Raw genomic sequence first — 21115 nt, 5'->3', positions numbered from 1 at the left:
GATCCATGGCCTTTAAAGGCAGTTTTAAGTTGCATTTACTTTAGTGCTTTGTACATGGTATGAAATGAATCTCTGGCATAGTCTTCCCCATGTACCTGGCATGTCTTGGATGAAGAATTGAAAATTTCAAGGTAGTTTTGGAAAAGAAGCAGTTTAAAAGTGACCACTTTAGTTACAGAATGTCCCCTTAGATACTGGCCTGTCTGCAGAACCAGCTGCCAACTCTACACTTTGCTATGGTATTAAGGACTTTGAAACAGTGAGCAGGAGATGTAACCAAGCTTTGATTAACAAGCATTTTCCCTCAACCAGAGTGGTTACTGCATATTTGCTACCTAAATATTCCTTCTTTCAGATCTTCTGCTTTAGAGCTATTGAAATTAATTCAGTACTATTGCCTTGAGAAGTCTGGCATTAGATTACTGCACATTCCAAATGCACTGCACTTTCAAAATACACGGGCTACAACAACAGTTGCATTCTGCATTTCATGACTCCAGAGAGTACTGTACCAAGTTTCCTTACATAACAAAATTACTATAATTCTATTTAGCCCATTCTTGTAGGAGAATAAGCAATATTGCGGATCTGCGACTGTGATAAAACAGATCTTTAATGATTATATCTGAAGTTCCCATTTTTCCCTTAATAGCTCAGTACAGCTCCTGGTTAGCTTCTCCTAAGATGGTCTGCAGTTTACAGATTGAAAGGCTGAGCTTTTCCTACATTCATATTTTATAAGACTCACAGTTCTTAGAGGTTAAAAAAATAATGTCCTTGTTTCTATGCATACACAAGAAACAGCAATAACCTCTCACTAAATATATACACTAAACCAGATCATCTGAGGTACATTTTTAGCATGGTGAAACAACAGTTATATAACTCTTACTTCCCTATACATTATTCTGAAGTTCCACCAATGCACATGTTAGTCGGGACTTTTCAAATTAGACAGTTTAAACTTCAGAAATATTTTCATGCCAATTAATGCCTCGTGAAATTGTTCAGGAATCACATAACTAAATTTCTACCTTTCCTGTACTATGAATAGGATGATGTGGGTTTGTTTTTTTTGTTTTTTTTAACAAGACTGGACTCACATCTGTTACAGTCATTTTTCTACATGCTTTTTTTTTTTATTGCTTAGCTTTACAAGTCCAAAAATTATTTTTAAAAAGTAAATTTTTTGTAAAATGGTGAACTTGAGAGGCATGGGCATGAATCACATAGCTTAAAAATCAATCTTTGCAAAGTAAACTAATCAATTCTGGCTTAAATCCACAAGGTGGCACTGTACTACTATAAAGTATTTTCATACAAGTGTGAATTATAAAGTCAAATACAGAATGGGATTTAAAAAAAAACCCAGAACATAGTGCATATGTATTAAAGAGCTTTTGTACACTAACACGTGCCTTAATTTAAGCTACCAGACAACAACAGCCTGCCACCCCTAAATTAAAAGGAAAATAATTTCAAAAAGCAAGTAGTTGGGGCCCCAAATTTTACAGATTAAAACCAACCTGGTTCAGCAAACATGCTTTGGCAATACAAAAAGTTTTCTGTTTAAAGTTTGGGGATTTGGAGTAATCCAATTTTAAAAATCAAAATTGAATTCCATCACCAGGTGTTATACATATTTGTGTTAAAAAAAAAAAAAAAAAAAAAAAAAAGGAAGGTCCAGCTTTTTTAAACCTCAAGACTGACATGATCTCAAGGAAAAGAGCACCACTGTTCAAATTAGGGAGGGACAACAATTCAGATTGCAAACATCAGTTTCTGGCAGGGTGCTGTGGAAAGTAATTTGAATTCAAAGGGAATTATAGGTTAGAAGTTCCTGGAATACTCAAAAGGCTCAGGTTTAGAAAGCACTAGTTCCATTGATCTTTCTGTTACTTTGGGTTTAAAAACATTTCCACCCACCTACTCAAACCACATGCATTTTCCTCCACTTTTGGGTTTGGAGTCATGACTACCATTTTACTTTGGCCAAGAAGAACTAAACACAACTCCCTTCAGAAGTTCCTTAAGTCATCATCAACAAAGGCGCGGGAAGGAGAGAGTCAATGCTGAGGTAAATAAAACACACTTGTTCCATCCCCTCAGATCCACTTTATTCTAGAGCGCCAACCTCCCTCTCCTACATGGAAGTGCAGAGGATTGTCACTGGACCAGCCCCTCACATTCATCTTTAAGCACTGGATGAGACTGTACAGGAATCCGATTTTAAACCCTAATTCACATGCAATTTATTATAGTAAGTAAATAAAACCCCACCGGTCCCTCAGTTTAGCTGTTATTACAGAACAGTTCCAAGAGTATTACCGTTGTGCCAAATTCTAATCCAAACAAACTGCCATTTTATGAAAGAATTTTTTTTGCTGTTCGTTAACTTCCCACCTCCCTGAATCAAATATTTAAGAACACTAAGTGCTAATTTATGCTGAACACGGTGCACGTGAACTGCACTTCTATTCTATCCTTAATCTTTCATAAGAATTCACAGCACTGTCTAGTTCTCATAATCTCAAACACACACACCAGAAGATAAACTATTCTTACCACCCAATGACTGCTTATGTACATGTACTAGTAGTACACGAGGTATCCTTGATTCAGTAAGACATGTCCATCTCTTATTTTATGCTTAGATTGTAAGCTCTTAGGGGTTGGGACTGTCTTTTCGTGTGTTTCTACACCTAGCAAAACGGGGCCCTTCTCCATGACTGGGACCCGAGGCATTACCGCAAAACAAATACAAAATGGCAACACTGCAACATAAATATAGTCATATGGGGTGAAACTGCCAAATTGCTTAGAAGTTATTGCTTTTAGCATTTTATCAGCAGCTTTTTTGCTTTTGTTTCTCTCACTTCTATATTTTGAATGGGGAAGTTATTTACATGCATATTTTAAGAAAGAAGATAGACAAAAATTAAACCAATGACTAGAAATCTCAGTAGGTATTCGTCTGAACAGGTACCATTCATCTAGGTAAAGTGTCTCTCCTCCGTGCCCCAACACAAAATATTTTTTATATTAAATGTATGTTTTTGAAATACTTACCTAGCATCAAGAATGGTGCGAGTGAAGTATCGGAGATACTTGAATATGGACATTGAATCTTGCAGTTTTAAGATCTCCTCTTCTTTGTATTTAAAAAGAGCCAGGGCAAAACGGAAAATTACCTGGATATTCAAAAAAGGTTTATATATATTACACACACACATTCCACTCTGAATACGATTCACACCTTCACTTATTATAAAACTGATTTTTAGAAATGTTGTGTTATTCTGCATTAATGTGTGCTGATTATCCTTATGGCAGCTTTTTGTAGAGGAAACAACTCTGTCTGTGATGCTCATACATTTTTTCCCAGGTGCAGTAATAATTTGGGCATCATCTAAACTAATGTCCAAAGTCTTCTGAACTCCTTACAAAAACTAAACCTTAAAATAAAGACAATATGGCCTAATAAAGCACCAAAACCATCAAAGCTGTTTCAGAATTGAAATAAAAAACTTTCTGTATCACATTAAAAAAAAAAAAGTAATTGGCTTTTCAGTGACTGGCACTTCACAATCTTGTCTCTTGGGGTATTCGAACACTTGGGGATATGTTACAAGGACCTGAATGCCAATTCAACTTTTGCCAATAATTGCTCAGTCAGTTATTTGTAGGAGATACAATAGTCTTGACACTCTCTTCATGCTGGAATGGGTTCAGCAGGCCTAGTACTTTGCAACTCTGTACCGGTATATTTTATCACAGTATTGTGGTCTTTTGAAAGTTAATTTAACCACACAGACAAAGATACAGACAAAAGGCCACACTGTGAACTGAAATGTTCACTTAAGAGAAGGCCAGCTTACCATGCTTGCCTATTTTCCCCCATGTCTCTCTCTCCCTCCACTTATTTGCTTAAGTGCTGTGTTCCTGTTGGATCTAAATGTCTGAGAAAAATAAAACCTTTTAAATAAAACTAAGTTTTATTCAGCTACCATTTCGTATGTGGTTTCTGCTGAGGTGGGCACACATATAGGCAGTTCGTCTCTCTTTAAGGCTGCAATTTTTAATTAATAGATTAGGTGCACGGAACACGAGATGGGTATCTACAGAAATAAAAAAGATATTTGCTGTAGGGAAACAGGAAAAGAAATGCCACCTCCCTAGTCACAGCCAAGTCTTGCACTTTACTGCATCTCGGTTTTAGAGTATTTGTAACTAGAAAGAACTGGTTAGATATCTGCTTATTTCTCAAAAAGGGGCTCTGATGCATTTAAAGTGTTATGACAGGGAACTACCTAAATACTTGGGTTGATTCTGCTTAACGAAAATTGTGCAAAATTTCCAAGTCACAAAATGTAGACTTAAAATGGAAGAATTTGTTGGCTAGAAAAATTGTTTTGTAAATTTCCTCCCCACTCCATTTTTTGAGCAGCTCTTATAACTAAGTCTTGCAAAATACAACCATCCCCCACCTTGAATTTCTCAACACCACCACATCTTGTTACAACATCCGAGATGAACAGAAAAACATCTAGTTGATACAACTCACCTTCGGTCCCTCATAGAGGAAAGAGTCCCATATTTTAAAGAGGATGTCGCTGACCACGCTGTCCACAAATACCACCAGAAACCAGTTGAAAGTTATGAGTGAGTAGTCGACTCTGTATTGTTCGAAGTGAGCATGCAACCGTGGCAGTTTCTCACTCATTAGATCCTTGAACACTCGCTGGTCAACCTAAAGACGACATATGCTATTACTGCTACTAAGCACTTACGTAGCTCTGTACACGTTTCAAAGCACACCACTTTTTATTAGACATTTATACTTGTAGTGGTACCTAGAGGCCTCAGTCAGGTCTGGCTCCCACTGTGCAAGGCACTTGCGTTTACTAATCAATCTAATCTCACAACAGCCCTCATGCTGAAGGCAAGTATTATTACTTCCATTTTACCGAATTCCTAAGAAGTTACTTTCGAAGTTCGGATTAGATTGAAACCATATTTCAGCAGCAGTTTTCAAGACTGTTTTATTTTAGCATAATGCATACCTGAGAGCCTAGCAGAGTTTTAGTATAATAATCACGAGGCATGAAAACTTCCACTATCGTAACTAGACACCAAAAAGCATCTTCCTGTTCCAAGTAGAGAAGTGCAATTGCTACCAATCTAAAAACAAAGAGAGACCGTTTTGAAAACAAGCCCACTAAAACCCAAATCAAATTTATTTAAACAAATTTTTAAAATAAAGCAACCTTACTTTTTGTTCCTCAAGGAATAATGAACTGATAATGTGCTACATTAACCAATTTGCTAAATATATTTAAAAATGATTAGGATAGCTCGTACAGGAGGCATGTCTTGGGTTCAATATTTCTATTCAGCTAAATAAGTGGCTCGATTAAGACAAAAGGAAGCAAACTGATTTGCTGGAAGCCATTCTGTCAGTGGCTTGGCCAAATTAAAATAATGGGAACCTGTTGGTTTCATGGCCTCCTTCAATGGCAGAGTTAAAAATAAAGATCCTCCTACACTTTACACACAAAGGAAACCCTGTGCATTATTTAAATAGCCTTCTGTAACAGAATTAAAGGAGTTAAATTTTTCAAGTTATTGTTTTATGCACAGCAACACTGCCAACTTGAAATTGACCATAATTTAAAAAATGAACTAAAAGTAATTTTAAGGGCTACGCATGCTCGAGACCTCAAACCAATATTTATAGATTTATGATCACAAGTTACTTAAAAAAATTCTTCCCCCTTCTGCTGTGTGTTTCGCACAAACAATCAGAAAAACTGACTATACAGGGGAACAGAGACAATGATTACCCACAGTTTGGCAGCAAACTCACAAAGTAAATTAACAGAAAAAAGGAAAATAATTGTTTCTCACTATTCTCTTCCAAGTTATAGTAATTGTAGATGTTAGTTGAGAAACTAGGTTAAAAGATTTCAAACTGAAGCATGATTTTAAGTTATGTAGTGAGCTTTCCAAAAGTATCTTGCATCTAAAGTGAAATTACTGTGCAGCTTTTCAAGGTATTTTGTGATATACCACGGCCCGTTCCTACAAGCTGCTTTGTGCCTGCAGAGAGCCCCACTGCGGTCAATGGAGAACCATCCGCCTGCAAAGATCAGCCCACACAAAGCTGCTTGTAGGTTTGGAACCTTAGAAGTTTATTTGCCAAAAGCTATGGGGAAAAAATACATTGATGATTCCGTTTTGTTGTATAAAGTGATAATTATCTCTCTTTTCTGGGGACAGAGAGACCTGAATTTCAGATTTCCCTTTTGTGAAGAAGCTGGGATGGGCACTGAATTATAAAAAACACAATTAAGGAGTGAACAGTTTGAGAAAAAATTCCCCGAGGGCTCTACTATAAAGCATTCTAAGGGAAGGAGCTTTCAAGAATGCAACGCAAGCGTGGCATAGCCAGGGCTTGTGAAAAAGGAATTGGCTGGGCTGTATTGTTTTAAAAATAAAATAAAAATACTAGTATGTTTCGTCTTACTTTTCCATTTCATGAAAATTGTAACATGATCAAAGGACAGTTAGCTGCATTTCTGATCTTCCTGTTTGCACAGTCAAGAGGAGCTATGAACACCAAAGAAGTTACATTAAATGCACATAATATCAGACTTGACTTTTCTTTTTCAAGTCAGATTGCCTTAATCTAACATCACTTGCTTGTTGAAACTCCTCCTGAATGTGGAAACAGAAACAGTTTAGGACATTACAAAACTTTGACAGCTTCTCAGACTTTGCAAGGTAAGGGAAACTACTGTGGGACACAGATACTAACTTTCCATTAAGTTTTGTGAATCTGCTGAAACCAGACAATTAACATTCAAAAACAGTAAAAATATTTTATAAATCTTTTAAGAAGTTAGGTCACACACAGTCTGAAATTCCCATTCAATCATGAGGTTTCTTGCATTTTCTTCTTAATCACCTGGTGTTGGCCAAGAGCATGATGGCTCCGATTCAGAATGGCCATTCCTTTAGTGATCTGCCAAGAGTAGTTCATTTTTGGGCATAGGACAATTACCTTCAGGATCCAAGTTTTTCTAAGCAGAAAACTGGTAAGCGATCCAAAGGGAATACTTCTGTTCTTTGTGTTACCCATGCCCTCTGCCCATGTGTATAATCCTATGGACTTTGTTCAGGCTCCCAATTCTTGGACAAGTCCAGTGACAAGGTTGTTCAACTACTTTTCTCTTTTACCTATCTACCACAGTAAGCAAAACTGACTAACACACTTCATCCCCCAACTCCACTTTTTCCTTGGTTCTTATATCGGCAGCCGTCTGTGTGATTTAAGCATTCCCAACCAACAGTTTCCTGGGCTCTCGAGATAGCAACCCTTCCGGCTTGATATGGGCTCTTTGCTTTTTAAATCTAAAAAAGCAAACTATACATAATCCTACTCTCTCAAGTTTATAGCGATTTCATTTCATTATGAAATATCTAGAAAATTTCTGTGTCACACAGTGTTATTAGATTCACCTACATAGAAAAAAAGATTGGATTACATTTTTCCACTCCCTCCTGTTGCCCCATCTCTTCTCTTTATCAGCTGCCAGTACAGCAATATCCCAATCAAGTGTCTCAAAACAGTCATCAAGGAGAAGTGACAACTTTAAAAATGGTGGTGGTGATGGTGGAGGAGACAAAAGAAAACCAGCAAGAAAGTTACAGAAAAGAATATCACTTCCCCCCTCAGCCAGTCTCCCTTAACACCAGATTCCTCCAAGCTTTCTTTTATTTTATTTCTGGGTCATATTCTCTTAGCACAAAAAAGTAGAAGTGTCCACTGCATAGTGAATGTTAAGCAGAATGTTCTTGCCCTAGCTGAGGTTTAATGTGAAAATAACTGGGGGGAAATTTCGGACATATCTTGCACACATTAAGATACAAAATTAATTTACCACCAATTCTTCTCAGGGAGGAATCCTTTTGGGCTTGTCTTCACTATTTATGTTGTTTTTCTTTTATACACACGTCGCTTCACCAGTGTAGCTTCATCTAGTGTAGGTTTCAAACCAGGATAAAGCTGTACCAGTGCAAGTCACTTTACACCAATGCAGTAAACTCAACTCCACAAGTGTTCAGCAGTGTAATTGAATCAGTGAAAAAACATATCAATGGAGAAAAAGTGCAGACAACTCCTTCTTTTGCAGAGGTCTTTTATGTTAAGTGGATCCTAAATATTTTTCTCTATTTAATTTAGGAATGCTACAAAATTTATGAAAACTTTTTTAGAAAGGAAACACCAAGGTCAGGATATCCTGACCTGATTTATTAATTTAAGACCCATTGGGGCAAAGAATAAGGTCTGTGGCTCTTCTAGTGCCAAAAGTTTTAACTGGCAGCCACAGTTTTAATTTTTTTTATGTTTTAGACTGAAGGCAGACATAAAAACACAAAACTTCAAATCTGTTAACCACCACATTTGTTGTGTGGGTTCCCTCCAATTCTACCTCTCCCGCAAAAATATATTTCACAGGTTTCTGTCAGTCTATATTTATGGCCCAAGCATGGACTTCTCTCCTTATTAAACTAAAATAACAAAATGAAGCTCTTGATCATCAAGTTGTCAACTCCTCTGAATGGAAAAAAACCCAACTTACCATCTAGTGCATGTTTTTGATAGCTGATCAAGTACTCCACAATATGGCCCTTAGATCAACTTGTTCCCCATATTGTAAGAAAGAGAACCAAGCTCCTTATTTTTCAGAAAAAATATCAATTTTATGATCACTGTCCCAAAAGCTGTGCTTTTCAACATGATTTTGAATAACCTTTTCCCTGCAAATTCTTCCTATTAAATAATTAATTTGATATATTTACTCCCAAACAGTTACTGAGGATTGAAACAGCTTCCAAATTAGCAAATCAGTATAATGAGGAATATCTCTAGTGAAGACAACAATAAAAATCTTCACCTTTCTGAGGCATAGTGCTATACTTACTGTATGACAAGTTTTCTAAGTGTTTCACTACACAGCTTTTTATTTATTAAATTTTAAATGGAATACCTGTTGAGACCTTGGCAATATCCTATATCAGGATTTCTCCATGAAAATGCCAGTAGGATATTTCGTAGCTTCTGGATTCCTTCAGAAGTGGGGGAAGAGTAATGCTTGTTGTTTGGCAAAGTTCGTAAGAGATCCAGCTCTATTTGTTTGGATGCAGGATTCTGTTTTTCAAGGGCATTCTGAAGCAGGGTATGGAAATATCCAGGATCAGTGCTGTCCTTGAACTTTTTAATGTGAAGGTTGATGCACCACTTCCACATCTTTGAACGATGTTCATGAGGGATTCCAGAGCGGATAAGGTTCTTCAGTTCTGGACAGCATATCATCTCCCTGTTCATCGTGCTTGCAAAATAGTTTTCCCATTTTACCCCCATGGAAATCTCCTGGTTTTCAGTGAGAAAAATGGATTTCAGATCCAAGGCTCGCACCTTTGCTACTAATTTCTCTTCCTCATCGTCTTCTGGGACTGTCTGAAACCCATAAATATCATATTCACTGTAAGGGGAAAAAAAGGAATATGGTTTCTACAAAAAGTTTGCAGTCTGGTATGTTCTGAGGAAGTTTCAAGTAGTCATTCTGAAGTTACTTTGGCAGCAGTTTATGCAGCAATATCCTGAAACCGTGCCAGAGCTTTAACACTTCTATTAAAATAGTATGAATGTTCTCTTTTCTTACAAAATGTATTTTACAGTCTTTGAATGCACAATTGTTCAAAAAGTATCTAATGTTACCTAAATCACTGAAAGGAGTTTAAGGCATAGCATTATTTACACAAAATTATGGGACAACCAAGTTGCATTAATATCTGGAATAGTTAAATGTACCGGATAATTTTGCTGATGTTTAATTTGGTACCAAATAATTAATATAATTAAAGTATTGTGCATACAAGGCCAGTTATGTGTTTTACTGATATAATTATGCTATTATTCATGGAGGGAAGTAAACTAGAAATAAAAAAAAATATCACCACTATTAATTTTCATATGCAAGTACCTTTGGCCCAGCAATACACATCAGTCAAGATGCCTAGGTTACAAGTTCAAAGGGGAAATGGAGGATGAAGAAATATTGTATATTCATTCTCCTGAAGTGCTTTTAGGATACTTAAACTTTAAAATATATATGAAGTTTCATATTTGAAATCCATTCTCCCCCAACCCTCCCTCCAAATACAGACTGGATTCCCTCAAAATAATTAATTAGCTTTGGGTTTACCTGACAAGGAGAGGTTTAAAGAAAGCTTGTTCTGGTTGCTCACTGCTTTCCACTTTCAAAGCATCTTCTAGCAATCGGGTAATGACATCACGAGCAGGGCTCTGTTCCTCAGAACAAACTGGAGTTTTCATTTCTTGAAGCAAGATCAAGTATTTACTTTCTATCTGACAAAGTTTGGCTTCCAGACTAGCACACTGTAGAGAATAACATGCCAAATTACTGCACTAATTTTAAACACAAATATATGTCACAATAAGGCCTTGTCTATACTACAGAGTTTTGTCGACACAAGTCATGCCGGCATACAGCCACTGCTGTAATTAAATCACTGTTGCATGTCTTGTGTCAGTGGAGTGCATTCACACTACCCACTCTTGCATTGACACAGGGAGCAGTCCATTGTAGGTAGCTATGCCATTGTGCAACTGCATGCAGGGAGCTTTGGGTAGGGTTTGCAATGCCTTCTGGGGCAGGCACAGCATCACATGATGAAGGTTTTGGAGTCCCATCAGTTCCATGGGTGTCCTGCTAGATTGATAGCGGCTTTCCAACTGCCCTATCAGTCAAACTGACATTGCTGAACATAAACACAAGAAACCCACAGAAGTGCGCGAGTGGGGCGAGGGGAGGGGAGAGGAGAGTGTTTGTGACAGGGAGTGAAAGTGTGTGCGGGAATGTGCCAGGGGACAATGAGTGTGTCTGCACACTGTCTCTAAGTTCAGACAGCAGCTGGAAGCAACCAACCCTGAGGCAGAAGCTGGTGCACAGATTGCTGAGCTGGGGTGGGAAACAGGAGTTCAGCAGCTGAGACCTGTACACTGGCAGGGGGAGGGGAACACCAGCCCCTGCCTCCCTCCCTGGCTCTGCAAAGCTGCATATCAGGAGTCTCTCCCCCTTCCTCTCCCAGTAGCAGTCTGCACTGCCTGCAGGCCTGCCATCGGAGATCAGGATTGATTCCCTGGGAGTTCTCCCACAGTCTTGTCTCCCCACAGCCCAGGAGAATGATCCATCCCCTCCCTTGTAGTCCAGACAGGAGCCCATTTGCTGCCGGAGCCAGCATGCTCAGCTGGGCAGTAGCTGTGTGAGTTCTCCCCGTTGAGCAATTTCATAACTTCCTGGGGCTTTGAAAAGGGAGAAGCGCATGTCTGTGTAGCTGGAATGCAGGGCAGTGCAGCAGAGTTCAAACCAGTGAGCGGAGCGGTCAGGGTGGGCATTGTTGGATAACTCCAGGAGTCCAGTTTCAGCACACAGCATTTACACGGATGCTTTGTCATTCTAACTTTGCCACAAAAAGCTCTACGCCTCTCCTCGAGGTGGTCTTATTTTGTCGCCAAAGCAGGGGAGTTTTGTCAGCAGGGGAAGCGTTGTAGTGCATACACCATCACTGTTTTGTAGACCAGTCCTAATATATCCACATACCTAACTAGCCCCAAGCAACCAATGACTTGACCACATTCGTTCAAATACCCTCCTTACCTGTTCACAATGTACTATAAATCTACATACACTGACACAGGCTACAAAAACATTTATATTCCCTTCACACTCACTAAAGCTTACTCTACTCAATATGACATATTCAGTGTACACTTGAACATGACAATATAGTCTCATCCTTAACTGCATTTCCTGACTTGTGTGTACTGAAAAAACCAAATGCTGTAATTTGAACATTGAGGAAACAGCTTTTTGCATGAAATATTCCTGTGCTCATAAATTAAGGCTGCACTTTTTAATTCACTGGTAATGTCAAGTTATACAAATCTCTGAGAAATCATTCATGCAGCAAGATTAAAGAAATTATAACAAGCACACAGTCACCATACAAAATATATCTAAACATTTTCATTTTTACTGTTTAGTGGAGTTTCTTGGGCAGATTTACAAAACGATGGAATATAAACAGTGTGTGTGGGAATAAGGCGTGCCCACCTTACAACATCTATTCTTCAAGACAGATGAGAAATAAAACTGTTTAAAGAGACAATGGATTTATGGAGTGGTGCAGTTCTGATTACTGAAAGGCTCATTTTTAGTGTTTAAACATTTCCCTAATATCTATTTTAGGCATTTTCAAACAGAAGTGGAACTCTTCAAGTATAGCAAAGCTGCTTTAATCTGACCTTTGTCATCAAGTCTCTCTCCCTTGTTTCTGCATTTCTTCGTAGAGCAGAAAGTTCCAAAATCTCCTTATTTAAAAATTTATTCTGGGTTTTGTAACCCTGAAGATTGTCCTGTTGATAAAAAAGAAAAATTGAAGTTTGCCATAGATAGATATTGACATTTAAACTTCTACTTGACAATATATAGTAGAATACAGGACACAGTCACCATTAGATCTCGACCTGACCTGAAGAAGAGCTCTAGACAGTGCTCTTGAAGCTTGTAGCTTGAAAGCTGGCCTCTCTCACCAACAAAATTTGGTACAGTAAAATATATTATCTCACCCAACTTGTCTCACTATTAGATCTTGTCAGCTACATATCACTACCAAACCAGATAATATTCTTCTGTGGTCTTTACACACAAAAAAGCCAAAATTACATTGCTAGTACAATACAAGTCTGCATGAATGGGTTCAATTAATTGGTACTACAGGATTTCTTCAAATGCTATGTCCTCGATGCAGAAACACACATAAGTAGCAAAAATCTCAACCCTGACCTCTAGAGCCTGAAGTTACGGGATGAGGGACAGAAAAATAGTACCTTTCAAACAATCATCTTTTCCTACTCCCACATTCTCAGCATTCCTCCACATCCTGCCATATCCACTTTTGTCAGTGGATAAAATACTATTTGCTTATTCATTTCTGCACTTTAATCTCTTATTCTCCTGAATTCCTCATGCTCTGATGTAGAAATTTGTGGATGAAATGAGGAAAAGGGATTTTCCCTGTGAAAGTGTTATTTAAATATGAACACAATCCTATTCCAAATTGTTTTAGAGTAGAGTACTTATCCAACAGCACAGCACACAAGTTTAAATGATAGTTCAGGGAGCTACCAAGATACATATTTTGTTTGAACACAAACTCAGATATTCTATAAAACTGTGAAAGGGGTGAGAGGAGAAAGTGGGTGACTAGCAACTATTAATTCTGACTTTATTGCTGGTCTATTCCTCCCTTTACCTCTAAGTCACCTTTCTTTCATTTTACATTTGTCTTTTATTCCCTCCTTATTCCTTTGGCTCTCATTTATTTCTATTATCTATTCTTTCGGTTTCTGACTCTTTCCCTACATCCTTGTTTCTCTCTGCCCCCTACCTTTATTCCCCCTATTTCTCTGATTACTTCTCACAGCATTCTTTTTCCATACTAATTACTGTACTATTGAAAACATGATATACTGTACAACGGCAGTGTGGGCCAAAACAGTTTAGCGGCTATGGATTGTATTGTCATGCAGGAAGCAAAGTGTAGATCCTAGCTCCACTGGGAAGAGAAAAAAACCTCATGGGTTTGAGTATTCACTAGAACCTGCAGTGTTGCACTAGATCTACACAGGATGGCCTATTGTGAAGCATTTTATAGCAAATTAGGGATTCCTCTACCCCCAAGAGAGAAAGACACTGCTCTTACTTTTAATCTGTCCAGCTCCTGTAGTTCCTTGTTAAAAGAGGATGACATGGAAGAATTTGCTGTTCCACTTTGGGAGGATGGATTGTCCTCACATTCACTGAGCTGATGAGAAAGTTTCATGATCACTTCATCTTTGGCTTGAATTGTTTCCATTAACATGCCCAGCTGCTCATTGAGTTCTCCAACTTTACATTTCAGATTCTTTATTTCCTGCTGGAGACTATCTTTTTCCAGATTTAGCTTTTCAAGTTGGTTGCTGAGACCCAAAATCTGATCATCCTTTTGCTGTAGCAGCTCTAACTTGTCTTTCGGAACCCCATCACAGAGATGGCTTGCGAAGTATTTATCATACTGGGAAGACCGGACTGTCTGCTGCAAGAGTCGCACAAGCTCCTGAAAAGAGTAAAATGAGTAAAAGTAACGTGAGGGTGGAGAAAAGGCAGGAGACATTATAGCCTAAGACTATAATTACATAAAATGAAAGAAAATAGACTTGGAATATTATATGAAGTAACAATTGCAAATGGAATAAAGTATAAAGTCAGTGGGTTTTTAGAGGCCACTGAAGCAAAGTACAATAATTCTAAGTGGGTACATACACCTGGCACACGATTATCTGATATATGTATGTATTAAGCTATATTGTGTCAGGTTTGGAGAAAGCAGTGACAACTGTGGCCCATTAGGTAGCTGAAGGCTAGAACTGAGCTCATTAAGAGGATACCCTAACAGGCTATAGATTTCAATAGGATGTAAGGGGTATCCTCCTGGGATAGAGAGGAGTGGAGCTCCTCCCTTAAACTGAGATGAAGGATAGAGCCTGGGGATGAGACCAGTGTTCTCTCCTGGTGGCCCAGTGAAGATGTATCTGGAAGTTCACAGTGGTTTGAAGAAGAACCATGTAGATGTTCCTAGGTTGAACCAGGGCCTCATGACATTTGTGAAGATGCTGGTGGGTTATTTTGTTCCCTAGAATAAACAGGATACAGAAAAGAGTACTGTGCCTATAAGCATAACTATGAAGCATGAGATCCTTAAAGGAGTTTGGAGCAACCCTATGAATTTCAAGAGAAAGGTTTCCCTTATAACAGGAAAGCCAGACTCTTTTCTTTCTCCTCCCCTGGGTTTTAGTACCTTTCTTTGGCTATTTTATTCCAAATAGCCTGAACTGTCATAATTGCAGAGGAGAACAGTTGGAGACCTAATGCAGCTAGAAAGCCTCACATCTCTCTTACAGGACTGTTCTGTCCAATCCAGGAACCAATACTGAATTGACTAGTAAAAGATGAGGTCACAGATAACCTAATGGCTATCAGCATATCACAGCATCACCTGGGGCTGGCAGTCAACCAGAAAGCAGATATTAAGAGAATCTATCAGTAAACAGTGTTGACTCCAGGCTTTATTATTGTAACTCATATCTAGGAATGAATCTACACACCCTAAAAAAGTTTCAACTGCTACAAAATGCAAAGACTGCTTAATCATATAGGTTACTGTGAACACATCCTTCTGGTGTTCAGCTCTCAAAGAACCCAGTTCAATATCTCTGTCATCATATTAAAAGTCCTCCGCTAGACTAGTCCTAGCTACCTTTAAGATAGTAATTCTTGGCTCTGGAAGAAGTAGCTATGACAGCTACATTCCACTGGACCAATGGAGCCAACTGGGAGGAGACTGAGTGTAAAAGTAAGAATTCTCACAGGAGCTGTACCTAGAATATGGAACTCACTCCTACAAGAGAAACTGACTGCTTTCCACAAGTAAATGTGGAACTCATTGACTTGATTTAGCTTTCCCCTCAATAAGGTCACACACAGGAATATTCAAAACAATCCACCACATAATCTAATAAAGTTGGGAAGAAAGAGTTGTTTCTACTAGTTTTAAATATGTGGGAAAAACACTCATTTACTACAATAATAGGGGTTATTTAAGTACCTACATAGTGTGTGGATCAGTACTTGAAAAGCTGCTGGTCTAAGCCTTGTACCATACTCTATCAAACCCTGATGGTGATACAGATTGAATACAAATTAGGCATACAAGTTTATTTTTCTCTAATGTAATTAGGAAAGAGGTGGATCTCAGACATCAGGAGTTCTTTGGGGTAGAAGAAAGAGGGATTGCAGATACAGGCGGTGAATTGTCTTTAATTGCCCGCAGACATACTCTGGAAAGCTGGTTTCAAAGGGTAAATAAGGGAGGATATAGAAGCGAAAAGAGCAGTTACTGAACTCTATGCAAAACTAAAGCCCGCCAAGGGCTTCGATCTTCATCAGACAGACGTTTCCATCTCTTGAAAATCTGTTTTGAGAGTTTCAAATGCACAGGTGTATTTAGCTTTAGTGCTTATTACCAGATCATGGGACTACCAATGACATTAGTTAAAAAGGGTGGATTTACTCAACATAGTCAGGTTTGTTCACAACTGTGCTTGTTCCATTTGTCTGAATTACCTTTTGGCTTGACAAATCTTTTTTTAGCCTTTCCAACTCTTCTTGCTGGCTTTGAAACTTCAGTTGCATTTCAGAAGCTAGTTTGTTGCCATTCCCAGAATTCCATTCAACTGGAGATGTGTCGCTGCTATTCCGGTTTTTGTTTGATCCAATCATTTCTTTTAATGGGCGTCTTGCTTTGTGTGGAATGCGGCCAAAATCAAATGGAAAGGCTGAAATAGTCATTCCTGTGTAAAACAATTTGTTCTAATTCACATCTTTTAATAAAGAGGTTTCAATGGATTCAAAGTTTCTTTATAGAATATGTCTGCATTTGCTCATTAAAATTAGACTTAAACCAAAGTTTAAGCACACCCAATACACCACTGTTGAGTGTGGCTCATTTTACAAGTTGCTTTTTTTGACATCTCTTTTGGCATAAAAGGTCTTTTTTCAGAGAGTTAGACCATGAATCTGAGACTGAAGAAATAATACATTTGCAGAATTAAACAGAATTTTATATACTCACTACGAAAATGAAAGACATTCCAAGCCACCAAGTTTACTTTGACATGGAAGTAAGCTACAGTTAACTGTAGCGATTTCCTGTGTTTTAAACAACTATGGCCCTAACCTTAAAATCAGACCCAAATCGGCAGCCAACCTGTGCAACACCATTTAAACTACTAATGAGCTGCATGGGTGTGAGGGTCCTCCCGAATGGAGCAGATTGACAGGATGAGGGCCTTTGTTTAGACAGAAGGATGCTATCTATTACATTAACTAATGCTTCATGACAACCAAAGAGCTCTAAAGAGTTGTGTAAAGTTACTCCAAAAACTTATGACTATAAGAATTAATCAAAGCACAAGTGCATTTCCCCCCTTTCATTCCCCTCCCTCATCAAGTAGCAGCAACTAGGATGTTGTTTCTCCACTTTGGATGAAGACAGACACATTTGAAGTCTGAAGCCAAGGACACCCCTAAGAGGTTGCCCGCAGATAAGATTATAACCAAAGATCTTGACTCTTTCCTTCACTCTAGTAGCCCTACATCTCAACAACAAAACAAAGATACACCTGCCCAGGAGTCAAATACAAGAGATCTCTCATATACCTTTGTTACATGCACCACAGTATACAGTACTATGGCCAAACCACTAGTTGACCCTTGAATACATCACAAAGAGATAATTTCATCTGCAAAAGGGTGTCTGTACACACACAGACTTGGTTTGCAAAGAAATGACTGAATTGTTGTATTTCCTGAAGATTGTTAACATACCATTATAGCTATAGTATATTAACAGAAAAAGAATCTTTTGGTACCTTTGTTTCCTTCTGATGCATGTTTCCGCCTTTCTTCCAGTGCCATTGATTCCTCCAAGTCTTTTGGGGTTGGATCTAACATCTCCCACTCTTCACTGGTGTAAAACACACTCTTACGATTTTCATTGTTTCCTTTTCCAGATCTTAAGGAAGACATTGAATTTCTGTGGAATAAAGAAAATAATTACAGTGATGCCATTTTCTTTCCTTTTTGGGGGTAATTTTTTAAAGGTACCTTTTTAGTCATGTCATATACATGTACACCTTATGAAAATCACCCAAATAATATACGTACTCAAAATACATCAATGAACCCTCTTTGTTAAACAGAGCTTAAAATTAACAAAACCAATACTAAATAAAACACAAACAAAAAACAAGCAGTCATGGCCTATAATACCTACTAGCAGTATTTAAGCACATCATAACATATTCAAGGGTCAGCAAAGTGGTTTAGATGCAGTACAGGGTACTGTAATGCAAACAACTAAAATACATGAGACCCCTCTGGTCTTTCACGCCTGTCCTGGCTCTGCTTTATCCATGTCTTTTGGCAGTAAAACATTTGGGGTTATTTAGGTGTGTGTGTGTGTGTGTGTGTGTGTGTGTGTGTTGGGAGGGCGGGGGGGCGAGGGAGGGTCAGGAAATGGGGGGACAGCACACTGTTAATCTGTTTATTAAAATAATTCTTTATTTTTAAATTTGAGGATAAACAACTATTTAAATGTTGAACAGAATAGGAATATTCAGGTCAAAAGACCGCTAAGTATTATTGTATTATGTACTGAATTAACGTAAAACTTTGGGTTATCCAAAAAGTGATTCTATCATAGTTACACAGATGTTGAGGAGAGAATCACCCTTCTAGTTAGAATGCTGCCAAGCTATCTGCAAGGGACTTTCAATCTGACAGTTTTATAGGAAGGGCAACCTATTTTTCATATGAGGAAAAGATTTTATTCTGTAGCAGCAATGCAATTACAATGGCCTAAACCAACAGTGCATATTAATATATTTGTGTACTTCAGATCCAGATCTGAACTTTGCATCTCAAGTCTCCCTTGAAATGTAGCACCACTACATTTAAGGATCAGCTAACTTGTCAATTACAAGTATGTTTAATCTCCAGCCTTTAATCTCCTTCAACTGGCCTCCAATTTAAGGAAAAGTAATTGACTTACAATGCGTATTTCACCATATAGGTGTGTCACTATTAAGACTGTTCGCTGGCTTGACCCAATGCTGCCCTAAAGTTTTACGTTAAATCTGTCGTCTGAGTTAAGTGATCTAATACACTACACATATCACAATGCCCATGACTCCAAATAATTTGGTTCAATTAAGCGGTCTGATAATTATCATTTTGATAGTTTTTTAAACCACAATATAATCATTCATAAGGCAGAGAGCATATGATCTGCAAGCTTGGCTGGGATTTGATTATAGTGTGTATTCCATAATCTTTTTCAAGCTATTCTTCCTGTGTATCTAGGACTACACGATCCACATGGGACAGTGCGTCTCTTATTTCTAGGTCACTGGTTCAGATCCAGCCCCGATTCTTAGACCGACATGTACAAGGTCTATGTGGAGTGAATGTGGTGGTCCCTGACTAGTTCCCTGTGGACAAGAATCCACATCACAAAACCCACTGACAACTAGCATCTCTCTAAGAATTCTTAGCATAGAAGCAAAGAACTGAGCTATCCTCTTTCCACAAAAGGTGAGCTCTCCACCACCCATGCCTGTTTTGTCCTGTGGCTGGAAAACTTCAGTGTCAAAGGCCATCAAAAGGCCTCATTCCCAAAGTTTTAAGATAACTATGTTTAGAAAAAGAGTAATGAGGCAAGAGAAACAATAAGCAAAATGTACTTGAAAATGTTCTTCAAATATTCCCTGTGAGGGTAAGTATCATCATACCTGCTGTTCAATTTCTATAAGTACTTTTCACAAGGACCTTGTTTGGTGACTCTGAGGATTGAGTACATGCTATTGGACTACAAATTAAGAGTAAAGAGTAGCTGGTTGAATTCCTTTATAAGATGTATTTAAATAATTAAATACAGCACGTCTTTCTCCCCCCACCCCAATTTTACTGAAAATTATGTAAAGCAATAGTGCCACAGGACTTGAGCTTTACCACAGCAAACCAAGGTGGTTTATTCTTTTAAATAACACTTGAATTATGTATAGTTACACAGAACATTTGAAAGTTCAAAAGTGACCTACTGGCTCATTCTATATTAAAAAACGGACTTTGTTAAGAAATCCCATCATATGGTTATGCAACTCAGGGGTTATTACAGTACATCCTTTTAAACAAGCAGAACTCTACATAAACAAACAAGACTGCAGAGCTGTCAGCATAAGGAGGAAAGACTATTCAGCTCTGAACTTTTATCCAATCCAATTAGTTCTTGGTGGCTGTAATTGTTGAAAGCTGATTTAAAATGAAAGCAACTTCCACCTTAGGCAAGTACAATTAACGTACACATAGAGTATGTTCTTTATATGAAACATACTCTCTCTTCACTTCTCTCTTGTTATTTCTTTACTGTTGCTCAGGTCATATGAATATAGTACAACCCCTTGCTGTCAAGCAGATGTTAACCATATGTTAAAGCTCTACACAAAGAACTATTGTGATGAAATTGTGCTGCACAGCTAAAAGAGCAAGGATAGTCTTGTATTTAAGACACTGACCTAGGGGACTGAGCAAGTATAGGATCCCAGCACTGCCAGAGACTTACCCTGAAACCTTGGATAAATCCCTTGATCTCTGTACCTCAGTTCACCCTCTGTATTATGGGGTTAACAATAATTCCATACCTAATAAGGTGTTGCAAGAATCAATAAATGAAGGCACACAGATACTAAGGTACTGTAAATCCCAGTACGACCTATACAAATAGATAAAATTGCTCAATATTTTAATATTAACCTTTCCATTCCTCAACTATATTAGCTTTGCATCCTAGATATTTCTAGATTGCCTATCATGTCAATATCTTGCTTAGCCATCATTAACTATTCTAGTACAGTAAAACTCAATTCTAATCAGGTTTCAAAACTGATTTTTATTTTTATTTTAAGTTTGATTATGAAGATGTCATTATCTATCCCTTAAGGATCTGATCCCGTAAGCACTCTACAAGCAGAAATCCCTTACAGCTAATCAGAGTTCCAGTTTACACACAAAAACTATGTTAAAAGAACATTAAGATTGCAAAATCCAGCACTCAGAAATTAGGAAATTTAAATAAGGTTGCCTGTGCAACCTTCATTCAGGCCCCTCATGCACATGCATTATGATACATCTTTAATAACATGATCACATACTATTTTTTTCCACAGGATGCCACCTTATTCAATGCACTAAATCAACAGTGCTCAGTTAATGAGCAGCTATACAATATTTTCTTTTATCCTCATTATTCTATACATGGCCCTAAGCCTTATTTATTGCACACTGTTCAAACCTTGCTGTGAAGACAG

At 38.0% G+C, this 21115-nt stretch overlaps 1 protein-coding gene across 2 annotated transcripts in view; it reads right to left on the bottom strand.

Annotated features, from left to right (window-relative positions):
* The window catches only part of TBC1D2B (TBC1 domain family member 2B), a 50094-nt gene that overhangs the window by 5659 nt on the left and 23320 nt on the right, over positions 1 to 21115 (bottom strand). For both annotated transcript variants that reach the window (XR_010917413.1, XM_067534831.1), the window contains exons 4-12: positions 17621 to 17784; positions 16314 to 16540; positions 13855 to 14247; positions 12395 to 12505; positions 10272 to 10465; positions 9054 to 9548; positions 5064 to 5181; positions 4565 to 4750; positions 3070 to 3191 (exon numbers count right to left, since the gene is read on the bottom strand). Coding sequence is in view for 1 of the 2 variants with exons in the window: in XM_067534831.1 (XP_067390932.1) it covers positions 3070 to 3191; positions 4565 to 4750; positions 5064 to 5181; positions 9054 to 9548; positions 10272 to 10465; positions 12395 to 12505; positions 13855 to 14247; positions 16314 to 16540; positions 17621 to 17784 (2010 nt within the window). In the remaining variant the exon portion in view is untranslated. The remainder of the gene's footprint in view (positions 1 to 3069; positions 3192 to 4564; positions 4751 to 5063; positions 5182 to 9053; positions 9549 to 10271; positions 10466 to 12394; positions 12506 to 13854; positions 14248 to 16313; positions 16541 to 17620; positions 17785 to 21115) is intronic.

Source organism: Emydura macquarii, unplaced genomic scaffold (genome assembly GCF_026122565.2).
Source record: "Emydura macquarii macquarii isolate MOO-44397 ecotype Brisbane River unplaced genomic scaffold, CSIRO-AGI_Emac_v2 contig_3451, whole genome shotgun sequence".
In the NCBI taxonomy this organism is placed as follows: Eukaryota; Metazoa; Chordata; order Testudines; family Chelidae; genus Emydura; species Emydura macquarii.
Note: the sequence above shows the minus strand (reverse complement) of the source record. Positions and strands in the feature narration are given on the sequence as shown.